This window comes from Phoca vitulina, unplaced genomic scaffold (assembly GCF_004348235.1).
Source record: "Phoca vitulina isolate PV1807 unplaced genomic scaffold, GSC_HSeal_1.0 scaffold40, whole genome shotgun sequence".
NCBI classification, from domain to species: Eukaryota; Metazoa; Chordata; class Mammalia; order Carnivora; family Phocidae; genus Phoca; species Phoca vitulina.
The window spans coordinates 21,530,403-21,544,471 of NW_022589743.1; the positions used below are offsets into that span (position 1 = coordinate 21,530,403).

General features: G+C 55.7%; 2 protein-coding genes across 5 annotated transcripts in view; both read right to left on the reverse strand.

Annotated features, from left to right (window-relative positions):
* Nucleotides 1–163, reverse strand: part of PHF12 (PHD finger protein 12) — a 40,051-nt gene extending 39,888 nt beyond the window's left edge. Inside the window, exon 1 of the mRNA XM_032428693.1 lies at nt 24–163. Coding sequence (XP_032284584.1) covers nt 24–89 — 66 coding nt within the window. The 5' untranslated portion in view covers nt 90–163. The remainder of the gene's footprint in view (nt 1–23) is intronic.
* Nucleotides 164–3,692: 3,529 nt separating this feature from the next.
* Nucleotides 3,693–14,069, reverse strand: part of SEZ6 (seizure related 6 homolog) — a 43,033-nt gene continuing 32,656 nt past the window's right edge. Inside the window, exons 5-17 of one of the 4 annotated variants that reach the window (XM_032428777.1) lie at nt 12,052–12,237; nt 9,545–9,713; nt 9,246–9,412; nt 8,465–8,659; nt 8,077–8,215; nt 7,769–7,965; nt 7,001–7,195; nt 6,424–6,615; nt 6,120–6,317; nt 5,574–5,612; nt 5,204–5,321; nt 5,017–5,119; nt 3,693–4,836 (exon numbers count right to left, since the gene is read on the reverse strand). In XM_032428777.1, the coding sequence (XP_032284668.1) occupies nt 4,807–4,836; nt 5,017–5,119; nt 5,204–5,321; nt 5,574–5,612; nt 6,120–6,317; nt 6,424–6,615; nt 7,001–7,195; nt 7,769–7,965; nt 8,077–8,215; nt 8,465–8,659; nt 9,246–9,412; nt 9,545–9,713; nt 12,052–12,237 (1,928 nt within the window). In that variant the 3' untranslated portion in view covers nt 3,693–4,806. Of the gene's footprint in view, nt 4,853–5,016; nt 5,120–5,203; nt 5,322–5,573; nt 5,613–6,119; nt 6,318–6,423; nt 6,616–7,000; nt 7,196–7,768; nt 7,966–8,076; nt 8,216–8,464; nt 8,660–9,245; nt 9,413–9,544; nt 9,714–12,051; nt 12,238–14,069 lie in introns of all 4 variants that reach the window. The other 3 variants (XM_032428776.1, XM_032428779.1, XM_032428778.1) reach the window with 3 other exon arrangements.

A 14,069-nucleotide genomic window follows, 5' to 3' on the forward strand; every position in this document is an offset into this window, starting at 1 on the left:
GGGATGAGGAGGGCCACTCTTACCTCCATCAGCCCCCCCGACGTGTCCAAGTCGTACACGATCGTCTTGGTCTCCATTTTCTCCCACATTCATCCACCTCCCGGGCTGGGCGCTCTCTGCTCCGGCCCCCCCAACCCCAGGGGGAGGGGGGAAGCGGGGGGAGGGGGCGCTCCTGACCCCGGCCCCCCTTCTTTTTTCCCAACACGGGTCCCGACTTCCTCGCCCTGGCTCCCCCCCACCCCCCGGCCCCCAGTCCCCGGGACGGCAGCGTCCTCCCCACGGGCCGTGAGGGGGGAGCGGCCCCTCAGCCCCGGCCCGGCGGCTGGCTGCACGGTGGGTCCCGGCTCCGGGGGTCAGGCCTCGGCGGGGCCTAGTCCCACAGGCTAAAGCCGGCGCTGGCGACCGCTGGTCCGGCCGGGAAGGCTGGCGGGCGCTGCCATCCCGGGGTTGGGGGGACCGGAGGGGGGGTGAGAGGTTAGGTGAGGTTGTGGTACGTGAGGTGACTGCGGGGAGGGTGATGGGGGGTGGTCCCCGGGCTCCGCCTCTCGCCGCCGCCGCCGTCTGCGTCCCGGCTGCCGCGCACTTGGCGCAAACTTACCGCGAGCGCCCGCAAAGCCACCCGCGCAGGCGCCCCGGGATCGCCGCTCGTCGCGCGCAACCGCAGTGACAGCCGGCGGCCGGGCTCCCGCGCAGCCGCAGTCAGGGAGTACCCCCCAGCGCGCAGCCGCGCTGGCATTCGTCTGGAGCGCCGAAGCCCCGCCTTTCTGCCTTGCGCCAGCGTACTAAGATAAGAGGGAGGGACCTGAGGTCTCGCGCAGGCGCCTGGGAGAGTTTCTAAGGGTCACAGCGCAGCCGCAGGAACATGGGGGCTCTTCATCCATTGGTGTTTGTGTATAGACCAAGAATACTCTGTTCCTGCGCAGGCGTGTTGAGAATGCTCCCCTCCCGCCCCACAACACAGCCGCCTTCCGCGCAAGCGTATTGTCACCTGCAGGCCCTAACAAGAATGCTTCTACTTTCGCCATTTTGGTAATGGGATATAGGCTACCACGTCCTTGGAGTCCTCAGGCAAGAACAGGAAGGAGCAAGGTGTGGTGTTGGCTGGAGCTGGTAGGCTGTCGGTGACAGCAGTACTCCTAGGGATATTGTACTGGATCGTTTGGTTCCCAGCGTCAGGTGTGGCTGAACTAGGCGCCATATTGGTAAAGAGAAAAGAAAAGCCATCGCGACGGAAAACTGTTATTTTGGTATCGGGTTGGATGGCTACTGTTCACACTACCCTCCCTCTCCCGACGGTTAATTTTAGCCTCAGCATCCCTGCCTTGCGTAATGATGACACCATGGAGAGTTTCGCTGGCCCATTACTACCCTCTCTTGATCACTGTCCCTGAGAACTGCTCCAGAGGAAGCCAACAGCGAAGAGTTAGTAACGCTGACAACGCCCAGCTACCTGCCTATAGCGGACTTCAACTCCCAGTTTGCAATGCGCAAGAGGTCCAAAGGGCGAACGAGAGCGCATTGTACCCTGGGAGCAAGAATCGCGAGGGATCTGGTGGGTTGTGGGAGCTGTAGTTCCGTGTGCATGCTATGCACTGTGTGGTGGGATGGACTCGGGGATGAGAGAGTTGCCCGCCAGGAAGGGATGCTTTTGAGAGCTGCTGTGCTGTATGCTGGGATTTGTAGTCTGAAGGCCTCACCTCGAATTTTGGGCTTCCCCCACGGCACCCGCCCCTGCCCTTGTTATCGCTTTCAGAGATGGCCAGTTATCTCTTGCCTGACTGTAGGTGAAGAGGTGGAGATGGGAATAACATCACTGCCACTGCCACTAGGCATTTAATTGGCATTCTTGCCAGGTACTTGTGTCCTGCTCACCTGTGATCGTTAAGCTGTAGTTAACATTTGCAGAAGGATAAAACCGCAAAGGGGTTAAAGGCCATCTGTGTTAATCTCGTCATTTCCAGATGCATAGAGAGGAGCGGTGACTTGCCTAGTTCACATAGTGAATTTATGGCAGACCTGTGAATGAAACAGATTTGATTCCCAGGCCAGGACACTTTCCACTACACCAGGTTAACTGTCTATGAGGAGTTGTTGCTGCTTCTTCTGGGATAGTAAGGAGGATGAGTTAAATAGGGTGGGGATGTCCGTGTGTGGTCTTAGGTTTCTGTTTTTCTGACTTTTCTGATGATCCTCTTGGTGCCTAGGAAGAATGATAAGGTCATGGGCCTTAACTGTCGTGTGTGTGTGTGTGTGTGTGTGTGTAGGTGTCATGTAGATTGGCCGCTCTCTGCCCTCTACCAGCCTCAGCAAACAAGAAATCCTAGTGGTTATGGACCAGAGAGGCGGCCTTCAGAGAGAGTAGGGCTGAGCTAGTTGTATGAAAGTGGCCAGACCTCATCTCTTCTAAGGTTTTATTTCCTGCCACAGGCCCTCAGAAGTTGGAAGCACATGTGCCCTCTTTCACTGACTTCTTACTGCTCAGGACCCAGCTGTGCTGCTGTCTCAGCCTGAAAGCATTATGGGGCAGATAAGTAGTCCCTTGGCCTATGCCCAATGAGGAAGGCTTTGCTTTGATCAACATCATCATTTTCAGTGGAGAACAGGAACAGGTGGTGGGCTAATGAGGGAAATAATACTTGGCTCTGTTGACAAGTGCCAGGGGAACTAATCACTCTACACACCTTCCTCTTAGAACTTGGAGGGGAAGGTCAGCCCAGCCGTTGGAAGTTGGAGCCACCTTGGAGAGCTCCAGTCCTGGTTGTTCAAGAGGGGGTTGAGGAGAGCTAGCAGGTGGGATACAGATGTCTTCTGAAGTGACCTCTTGTGGCTAATATAGGCACTGCACTCTACATGGACGAGCTTTTCCAGCCTTCAAAGTGGCCTGTGGTAGAGCCAGGAGGTGGGCAGCCATGAGTGATCAGGAGCTCTCTGTTGGAAGACTGGAAGTAGAACGTGCTGGTGGCTGCCATTATTTCCTTCAGGGATTTTGGCTTCTGGCTTCTGAGTGTCCATAACTCCATTGCCTGTCTCTGCTCTTACTCTGGAGAGCAGCCATGCAGAGCGCACCTCTAAGCACAGATGTGCATGCTGGGGGCTGAAGCTGAGCTAACACTTTCATCTCAGGAGGTGCCTGGGAGCCATAGGGAAGGGCCATCGGGGCTGCAAGTGACCAAACATGGCAAACTTAAGTAGATCCTTTCCAGCCAACTTCTGGAGCCCCTGGATAGGGCTTTTGCTGAAATAGGAGCCAGGTCCCTACCCTAAGCTGTGTTGCCCCTCCTCCTGATAGTCTGGATATTTCCTGAGGCCAGGATGGACTAGGGCCTCATATTTAGGGGTTCAGTCTCTGATTCTTATTCCAGTTTCCTAAACCTTGCTAGCTGGGGAAGAAGGGGAAGGAGAGAGGCATCAGGCTTCCTGGGCCTTGTCAACAATACAGTGGCATTGAGGAGGGGCTTGGGAGTGTGCCAGCCTGCAGTACTGGACCTAGCAAAAAAAAGAAAGGAAGCATTGGGGTAGCTGAGCAGTTGGGTTCCTGGGCTTCCACACCCCTGTGGGCCAGACACAGGGGCCTCTTGCTTCACCTACCATCTGTTGCACTGACCTTGTTGGGACAGTAGTCCCTGAGGCACCTGCATGTAACTTGTTTTGGATGAAATGTGGGAGTGATCAATCGGTGGGTCCAGCATGCCTTCTGGTCTTGAAGTCCACATCCCATTTATTTCCCACCTCCCTTCCCTCCAATAAAGCACCATCTACCTGGCCATTGCTTGTTTTTTTTTTTTTCTCCAAAAACACTGTTTTAATAAGGAAACAACAGAAATAGAAGATTGTTCTCTGGCTGGAGCCCAGACCCCATATAATACATTACATGTACAAAGTGGCCTGTAGCCAACTCCTGGGTCTCTCTCTGGGTCTCTAACCCCCTTCCATGCCAAATTCCTGGGCCCTTGGACCTCTGCTCCTCTCCAGAATATGCCTGCCCACTCCCCTTAACCCAAAACCCAGTGGCCAGGAAGGGAGACTGCTGGGTGGCTGGGGTTGGGGGAGGGACTAGTGGGAAAGAAGATGTTTGTAAAGCCGGATCAACATCAGGGGAAGGTCTCCCTCTCCCTGGCATGTAGGGCTGCCTGGGCAGAGTGGGGTGTCCTGCTTTGGTGTGGAGCATGAGTGCCTAAGGAAGCCCAACCTGAGCTTGGAGTAGCGTCCCTAAACCCCTTAGGGTCCCTTAGAATTATTGCCTCCAGGAAGCAGAACTGTCCATTCCTGGGGCCTTGGAGAAGGACGAGAGACCTCTCCGAGGGGCTGATGTCATCGTGCCAGGACTACCCAGAGGTCACTGTCGACAGCAGTTTTGGCCACTGGTGATGGCCCCGTGAGGAGCATCCTGGTGCAGTTTCCACCACCATCAAGTTCACCCTGCTGCAGGGTGCCACATGCCAGGCTGGATGGTGGTCAGCCTGGAGAGAGGTGCTCTTCCTCTGCTTGTGAATTCCAGGCTAGAGGTCCAGGGCATGAAGGAAGGTCAGGAGAATGCTGGTTCTTGATGCACGTGCTCCAGCTGTGCTCTGCCCAGAGGAAGATGCCCCCTGACTTGAACCCAAGGAAGGGCCCTATGTGGGCAGTGGTACCGAGAAAATAGGCCCTGGTGGGCATTGCAGGTGGGGAAGGGCACAAGTTCTTGAGGGATTGGTGGCATCCCTTCCCAGATGGTATGTACAGGACGTGTAGGGACAGCAGGAAGCTGGAAACTCCGCTGCTGCGCTGTGATGCTGGGCTGAGCTGGCTTCTCCAAGCTGCCCCCACCTAGATGGAGACTTCATATTCTTTCGTCTCCTGCAAAGTAAAGAGACTGCTGGGAGTTGGAAGCTTGTATAAGGTTTGCCAGCCCATAATCCACTTTCCCAAGGAAAAGGGAAAGAGTGAGAGGGCTTGGAGGGACCCTCAGGGGTACCTGCTCAAGGGAGCCTAGGATTAGGTCCTGGATAGGGTGCAAAGAATGGCATGGGTACTTACTCCAGTCTCGTAAGTTGGATTGTCAAATGCTGATTCCACAGTAATGCGGTCATAGGGGCGGGGTCGTGTCCGGGGCAGCCGCAGGGGGCTTTTCCCCTGGAGCCTGTGGGACAGAGAAGCCTGTGAGCTGAAAGTGCTGGGCAGGAGTGAGTCGGGTATGCAGGGCAGGAAGGGAAACCGGACTCACCTAGAGAAGTAGAGGTACACACCTCCCACCAAGAGTGCCATCACCACCAGTGGCAAGAAAATGGCGGCTGCAATGTGGGCGGCATCCAGGGTGCTGGAGGCAGCAGGTGCCTTGGCAACTGAAAACACAGTGGGTAGGATTGGGGCAGAAGTCCCTGTGACCCAGAGCCCATATCTGTCCTCACCTCTGCCCAGGAGAATCCAGGTACCAGCTCCCTCTAGCTAGCTGGGGGCAGGGAAAGGAACTTTTGCTCTGCTGGTCCCAGACCTCTCTCTTTCTCTGCCCTCCCTTCTTGGGGAACCCATGGCCTGGGAGCTGTGAGAGCCAGGGGCAGGGAGACTATTTCCCTGGCCCTCAAAGGGGGGCTCACCATCCAGGCTGCGGCCGCTGTAGAACCCATCCAGAGAGGCTGGAACAAGAGGGGAGGGCCAAGGGCAGAGGTGAGACCAATGGGCCAAACCACTAAGGCAGGGAGTAGACTGATCATGGGAAGGATTTGTCCAAGGGGAGCCCCCGCCAGCATTTGTCTTGGTGTCACCAGGTCAGAAGGATCTGGCAGAGACTGGAGAGACTAAGGGTAACATGAAGTGGGTGTGGGCAGGGAGTTCAACACTTGGCATCTTTGCTAGATGCTCTGCTAGAGCAGCCCTGTGGGACAGGCAGGAGTTTTGGCTTTTTATTTTTTATTTTTTTAAGATTTATTTATTTGAGAGAGAGAGAGAGCATAGCAGGAGGGGCAGAGGGAGAGGGAGAGAGAATTGTAAGCAGACTTCACGCTGAGCTCAGAGCCCGACACGGGGCCTGATCCCACAACCCTAAGATCACAACCCAAGCCAAAACCAAGAGTCACTCAACCGACGGTGCCACCCAGGCGCCCCAGGGCAGACAGGAGTTCTGAGGGTGGCAGAACACTCACCAGCCCTACAGATGGGTGGGGGGTCACTCCAATGTGAAGGGTGTCCGGGCACACACTTAATGCTGGCCTGGCCCTTCAGCACATAGCCTGGGGCACATGAGAAGTGGACGGTAGCCCCTGCTGGGTGAAGCCGCTTCTCTGGACTGTGGGCACCGTTCTCTGGGGCGCTGAGGCCGTGGCATGGCTTGAGCTGTTGCACTGCAAAGTCGGCAGAGCCCAGTGAGGGCGCCAGGTCCTTAGCCTCCAGAGGTGGCATCTTTTGTCTCCTCTCAGAGGCTTCCCCTTCTACCCATCCGGCACTTACAGAGACACTTGGGGGCCCGGTCGCTCCACTTGGGGCTGCTGGCTTGACGGTCATGGCAGGTGAGGATGGCACTACCAGTCAGTACAAAACCCTGGTCGCAGATATACTGCACGGTGGCCCCCACGGGAAATTTGGGGCTAGATATGAGGCGTCGGCTGTGCTCCACATCCCCAGGGTCATGGCAGGAAGTCACTATGGGAAAGTAGCCCAGGTAGAACTCAACAAAAGCCAGTCCACCCTGGCTTTGTTCCAAGCCAGCCAATATCTTCCTGACACGTGGCTCTGCTGCCTATTATCTGTCCTTGCCATTTGGCTGGTGCATCCCTCATTTGTCCACTTCCTATCCATGAGAATCAACAAACACTGGCCATCTCCCAGGGAGGGAATATTTGAAGTGCTTGGTGGATAACCCTTTGGAAAGGTATCATCCCATCTCATAGGTGAGGAAACCGAGGCTACGAGAGCTAGAGGAAGTTCAAGGGCACTAGCTGGTAACAGCTGAAGTCTGGTTCAGAATCGAGGAGAGAGGCTCGTATCTTGCACTGAGGAGGGGAACATGGGGAACAGGTAGACTCACCTCTCTGGCAGGAAGGCAGGTCCTCACTCCAGGTTAGGTCCCACTGGCACATGAGGACACTGGATCCTACCACCTGGTAGCCAGGGTAGCACTGGTAAGTGACGACCGTGCCATGTACCAGCTCAGGCTGAGACGGGCTCTTCCAACCATTGGGGATCTCAGGCAGCTCCGGACATGTGTCATTGCGGGGCACCTCTGGGGGGGCACAGGGGCAGCAAGACGGAGGCCCTCAGCCAGCACTGAAGCGACTGTGCTAGCCTTCCTCAGCCTGGACAGGCCCAGCAACGCATTCCTTCCTGCTCAAGGGCCCCTCCTTGCCTGTCCCTGACATCATTCTCTCTCTGAGTTTCCTGGGTTATCATTTTGGCTTTGGCTTTACTTTCAAAAGCGTGTTGGCCGGTTCCCCAGTCCTGAGAGAGAGGGCCGGGTAGGGTGGGCAAATTGTCACTTCCGTTCAAGATGGTCAGAAGATAGAAACAAACCCCTTTCCTTAGTTTCTTATTTTTGTGACGAAGGTCTTCCCGCTGCCTACCCAAATCTCTCCTGCTGCAATGGAAGGCTCCCTTTCTCTGGGCCCTCAGGGAAGATGGAGAAATAAACTGGCTTCTTTCAGGGGAGAGGATACCTGGAGCTTTCCCACCTTTCCCTTGCTGGATCAGAGCACTCAGGCTCATTGCCCTGGCCTGTCTAACTCGCCATGCTTTGGGATCCATATTCGGGCATCCCCTTCCCCGGGGCAGCAGGGCAAGGCAGGGGCAACAAGCTCACCAAAGAAGTGGATGACAAAGCCCTGTTGGTAGCCCAGCACCGAAGCCCCAGGGTCTGACTGGAACTGTATGGTGACGTCGGCCATGGAGGTAAAGAGCTTGAAGTGGCCACGGGGCCCCGAGTACTGGCCCAGGACCCGGGCCGTCAGGTCGTCCCCATCATAGAAGGTAAGCACATCACCAGGGCCTATGCGCAGCCTGCGGAGGAGGACTGTCAGGGAGGGCGGGCCTGGGGACTCCAGGCGGGGCTGGGCCAGACATGGCCCCAGAGCTCAGGAGCCGGCTTGGCCTTGCCCAGCGGGCACTCACACTCGAACGTCCAGCAGGACGCGCTTGTCCTCTTCCACGTGCACGCCCCAGATGCAGTCCTGCCCGCGGCTGTAAGGCTCCGGCCAGTTGGGGGAGAGCACCACACCAGCGGAGTCTGTGATCTCCCCACTGCACACAGCTGGAAGGCAGGGGAGGCCCGGGAGGTGCGTCCCCTCCACATCCCCCCTCCCAGTGCTATGTCCTGGGGCTGCCACCTGCCCACAGGAGTGCTGACCCATGGCCGGGAGCCCCCACCTCCTCTGGCGGGGGGTGAAGCTTGAATCTCACACATCACATGGCCCCTGTGCCCCAGGCTCTGCCGCTGGCTCTGGTCCCCCACCCTGCTCCCTGCCCCCCAGGGGGGGCCCATCCACAGGTACCTACTGACCTCGGCAGGCTGGCTCTGTCTCGTTCCACTGGGGGTCGTGGGGGTCAATGCACTCGATGATGATAGAGCCCTGCTCCAAGGTGTAGCCAGGGTCGCAGCTGAACTCCACGGTGGTGCCCACGGGGTAGGAGGGGGCGCTGCTGCTGAAGTTGCCGTATTTGACAAAGGGCTCGTAGCAGTGGCCCTGCTGGAAGGCTGCAAACCAGGGGGCCCAGCCCAGCTTAGCCTCAGCCAGGCCAAACGGGACCGACGTCCTTCGGCCTCCCGCCCCAAGGCCTTTATCTTCCTGACTACAAATGCATGTCCTAGGCTTGCAGCGGGGGCAGGATGCCCAGAGCACCATACCCTACCATGCTTGGGAGGCAGGCTTGATCACCATTGTATTCCCAGCACCTAGTTTTGTGCTTCATACACACAGGGCACTCAATAAATGGTTTTTTTGAGTGAATGAATGAATGAATGAATGCATGCATGCATGCATGAGTGGTTCTAGAATGTCTCTTGCTGCAATTTTCCTTCTCTAAGAGTTGGGGCCTTTTTTGCTCTTCAAATTCTAGAGGATTCATTTTCTTGGACTAGAGAGCCTGGGTCCAGGCAGGGGTCTCCTGCAAACATGGGGTAGGAATCCCCAAGGCCTGGAACGGAGGGGTAGGGAGGGGGCCTAAGTGTTAGGTGAGCAGGGGCTAAGTTGGAAGGAGCGATGAAGGAGTGGAAGTGGGCGGGTGAGAGGAGAGGCCCCAGGCTTGAGCCCTCCACCCCCGCGAGGCGCCAGCAGGCTCACCCTCATAGCGCAGGGCCATGCCCGCCGCTGCCCCACTGCTGTCCGTGCTGAGCTCCACGAAGAAGTGTCGGCCGGAGCTGAGCAGCCCCTCGATGGGCAGGTACTCCACCTCGTAGGAGTCATACACTGGAGGGGCCTCCACGTTGTCTCCGTTGCGGATGATGAGCCTGGGCCAGGAAAGCAGCAGAGGTGCGGCTGGTCTCACTGCCCTGGCTGGGGTGCAGCCCCCGGGCTCGGGTCCATCTGCAGCTGGGGCACTAGCCGGCCGGGCCCTCCCGTCCCCCCAGGGCTCCCCTCACCGGTCGTCATCCTCCGCCAGGGAAACCTTCTCGAAGTGCAAGTGCAGCCGCTGGCCTTCCGGGGCCTCAAGCAGCCAGTGGCAGGTGAGATTGTGGCTGTAGTTGCCCGGGAAGCCCGGGGAGATGAGGCGGCCCGTGGTGGCGTTGCGGGTCACTCCACCGCAGGCGGCTGTGAGACAGGGCCAGGACTGTGGGCTGGATTCTGGACCCTAGATCCACTGGATGCTGGACGGCCTACCAAGCCTGCCCGCCCACCCCAGCTCTTGTGCCCTCTGCGCCTCCATGGTCCCGGAGGTCAATCCTTGGCCCCTGGGACCCTGCAGCCCCAGACAGCCCAGTTTCCAGAACCCTAACCTTTCACACCCCTGGGATTATTCACGTGCAACTCCTTTGACTGCGGTAGATCTGGCCACGTGGCCCTGGGTAAGTCACTTTCCCTCTTGGCTGACTCCTCTGGGACGCTTTCCCCGACTGCCTCCAGGCAGCCCCTTAAAGCCCCTTACCCAGGGGCTCCAACCTTCTGGGTGTATCTGCTGTTTCTACCTCCTGCCACTTTCCTAAAACTAGTTATTGTTTGGATATGTCCCTTCACTAGGACCCCCCTGGGGCGGAGGCCAGGTCTTTTCAGGCCAGGCACAGAGTTGGTATTCAGTGTTTGTTGAATAAAATGAATGAGTGGATGTAAAACAGAGGGCAGGACTAGCTCTGGCCTGACAAACATCTGGTGTACCCACCATCCACCTCCAAATCTTATGGCCTCAGCAGATATTGCTAGCCAGGACCTGGCCTCGCTTACTTACACCATCGTTCCTGGGCTGACCCCTCTGGCCTGGGACTTTCCTCTTTCCAAGGGGAGGCTGAGTAGCCCACCCAGCCCCATCGCTGAAGACTTCTGGATTACTTGGCCACCAGGTCCTGGCAGGTGAGCGGGGCCAGAGAAGGGGTTTCAAAGGCAAGAGGAGTCCAAGCAGCACTTTCCTCTCCTGGACACACAGCTCTGGACTCTGCCTGCTTTCAGAGACTGGGCTGCCCTGGCCAGAACACAGCACCCTTGTCTTGAGATGTTCAAGATGGCAGAATATTTTAACTTAATAAGGCTCCTGGGGAGGGGCTTGTGGTGAGTTTCTTCTCCACTTCTCTGCAGGGAGGACAAGACCCACCTTTCTGCTTGGTCTCAGAACGGAACTGCCCCATGAATGTGATCATGCCTACCCTTCACTTAAATTTGTCTGCGGTTCCCTGTTACCCCTAGGTCATCCAAGCTCAAGGTGGCCTTCAAGCCCTTTATGAAGCCGGCTTTCTCCTGACTCGGCTTCAGCCCCATCCCCCATGTGCTCATCAGGCACGCCTTGTCATGGCCTCACTCCGGCCTGCTTTGTGCATTCCACACCTTTGCATATGCTGTCCCAAGAATCCACTCCACTTCCCTGAGCTAACATTCTTGTCGTCCTTCCATGCTCTCTCCCTGGGAAGCTTTCTTTGCCTCCTTCCTCATTTTGGAGCAGCTCTCCCTCCCTTGGATCCTGACCATGCCCTGAATTCACCCCATCACAGCACGGTCTGCACAGAACTTGCTGCATGCTGGTTTCCCCACTTGCCAGAGAGCTCCGAGAGGTCAGAGACCACATCTGGCTTATTCACCTCTGCTTGTGCCTAGCACCCAGGAAGAGTTTATAAAATGACATAAGGTTCAAGAGCCCGAGCTATTTAAAAAAAAAAAAAAAGAAAGAAAGAAAGAAAAGATGTCCAGGCTGCCTTTCGCACTGCAGATTAAATACTTCATCTTCTTTCTGCCAAGAAGCCCCTCCCCCTGGTAGCAATCTCAGACTTCCTGATCGTCCAGGCCCAGAACCTGGGAGGAAGTCTCCTTCCACTTGTCCCCCTTCACTCATCAGTGTCTCTGGGACTTCTTCCCTCGTCTCTATTCCCAAAGTCACTGTCAAGTTCAGAGTCTCTTGCCCGCCTGGCCTCCTGGCCTCCAGACACCACCTGGCTGGCTCCCCTGAGGAATAGTTCTGAGCTCCTCCCCAGCTGTTTTCTGAGTCCCTAAACACAGCCTCACCTTCTTGCCTCTGTGTTAACTGCCTGCACTCTTCCCTCCATTAAAATGTCAAACCTTCAATGTCAGTTCCCCCAGGAAGTCTCCTAAAGACCCAACTAAGAATGGTTGCTTCCTCCCTGCCTAAGTCACTTTATGTCTCTTCATTGGTGCTTTTTACTTCCTGCTCTGGAAATTGGTGATCCATGTGCTTCCTTCTTCCCCCATTTCCCGGAATTGTGGGCTCTTTGAGGGCACGGTCCCTGTTTAATTCAGCTCTATATACCGTGGTGCCTCGATACAGGAAAAGCTCAATATGTGGGGTTGGATCAATGCTACAGAGGTATGTGACCATTTTCTGGTTTCCTTATGGAGAGCGAATGAAGGTTCCAGACAGCAACCGAGAGCAAGGATAAGCCCCCCACCCCTTACTCCTCTGTTTAGCACTGAGTCCCCTGGAACCACTTACCAATACAGACAGGCTCCTGGAAATCCCAGAAGGGCTGGGTGGCATTGAGACAGGTGAGAAGCCTGGCACCCTTCAGCTGGTAGCCAGTGACACAGCGGAAGCGGGCGCTGCCTCCTGGGTGGAGGCTGGTGACAGTCACAGCTCCATAAGCAGGACGCCGGGGAAAGTGGCAGCTCAGGAGGTAGGCTACAGAGAGAGAATGTGTGTGTGTGTGTGTGTGTGTGTGTGTGTGTGTTGGGGGCTGAGTCATAGCCAGGGCATAGCCAGGGCTGAGTCATAACAAGGGGGCTGAGTCCTGCCACAGCCTGCCTGGAGGTGTCACTCAGGACTGGAGGAAGCATCGGGAATTCCAGGAAAGACTCTGATGCCCTCCCCAGAAGAGGCCAGCAATATTTCCAGCAGCCTGGGCTGGTGAGTGGAGCAAGCGCAGAGCTGGAAGTTAGGAGGCTTGGGTTCTGATCCAAGCTTTCTGACGCTTTTGGCAAGTTTTTCAGCTTTTCTGTGTCCCAGTTTCTCATTTGTTAAATGAGGTTCAAAATGCCAGGCTACCTATGGGGTTATTAAGAGAATAAAGGGGATAGTATTTTATTCAGCTTGGTATCTCTGGAATCCAGCTGAGAGCACATCTTTAAGGAAGGTTTATTGAATGACTTAGAGATGTGAAAGCACTTGAAACAATGACAAGTCTATCCTGATGTAAAGTATTGATACTATTTTTCCTATAGGGGATGGCTATGAATTACAGCCAGAATGACTGAAGTCAGACAGTAAAAGCTTTCCCAGTATTCACTGGCAAGGACTGTGGACTCCTTTTAAAAACAGGATGGGGCGAGGGTGGGGAGGTAGGACACGCCTTCTTTGGAAGTTGAGGGAAGGAGAAGTTGCCTTGGGAAGCTTCATAACTTTTGGAATTGTCATAACAAGTATGACCAAATGGTGGCAGCAAATCCCACAAAACAACCTGGAAAGGCCCACCCCGGAGCCAAGCCCAGGCGATAGCTAAAAATTGGGGTCAGGGATTGGGTCCCAGAGGGGGAAAGAAGGCCGGAGGGGTCAAGGAGAGAGGCAGAGTGAAGGCTTGGGCTACAGAGTCTGAAAACCCGTGAGGGTCATAAGAGGGATGGGGATTGTCTCGACTGAGGATCTTGGGGTGGAGGGGCCCACCCTTACTGATGGCACCAGGTGGGTGGGAAGAGAGGTCTAAGCAGGTCCAGAGGTCCTCGGCTAGCCTCTGTGTGATTCGTGTGAATAGAAAAAGAGGCCGCCTCTGGGAAGAACAGGATCCAGAAATGAGTTTCATGATTTTCACCCATCCTGGCTATCATCACTGGGTTTGTGAAAGGGGAGAGGATGATTCTTACTCTTCCCTCTCTCATGGCCAATGAGTGGTTACTTGTGGTTGGCAGGCACAACAGGGCAGCGCTTAGGGGATGGGTTCTGGGGTCTGACTGCCTGGGTTTGAAGAACACAGACTCCCCTACTTGCTGTGCCACCTTGGGCAAGTTACCTAACTTCTCTGTGTCTCCTTTTCCTTGTTTACCCACTCATTTCGAGTACTGCATCCACTGTTGTTACATGAGAGGTTAACTGAGAGGACATATGCGTAATTCCTGGCACAGAACAAGTACCAAATGTCCCAGCCTGCTGTTATTGTTCGTAATCTTGATTGATAAAAGCACCTCACATCTGCAGGCACCTTCCAGCTTCTAAAATGCCTTCACACTCTTACTTGAGGCCTACAACATGCTTGGGAGGAAGGAAGGCAAGGTATGGGTTATTAACTCATTTCCCAATAATGAAAACTGAGGTTCAGAGAGACTGGGGGACTTGCCCTGATCACACGGCCAGTAAGTGGTAGAGAGGGCGCTTGAAGATCCTGGCTCTAGAGCCCATTGCTTTCCATCTCCTCTCTCCCATCTGCTTCCCCTGGTGAAGTAGAAACCAGGGTTCAGGAGTCAGAGGAACCCATGAGTTCTAGACAAGGCTGCCCTGGGTGGTTGGTGAGGGTGGCCCCTCAC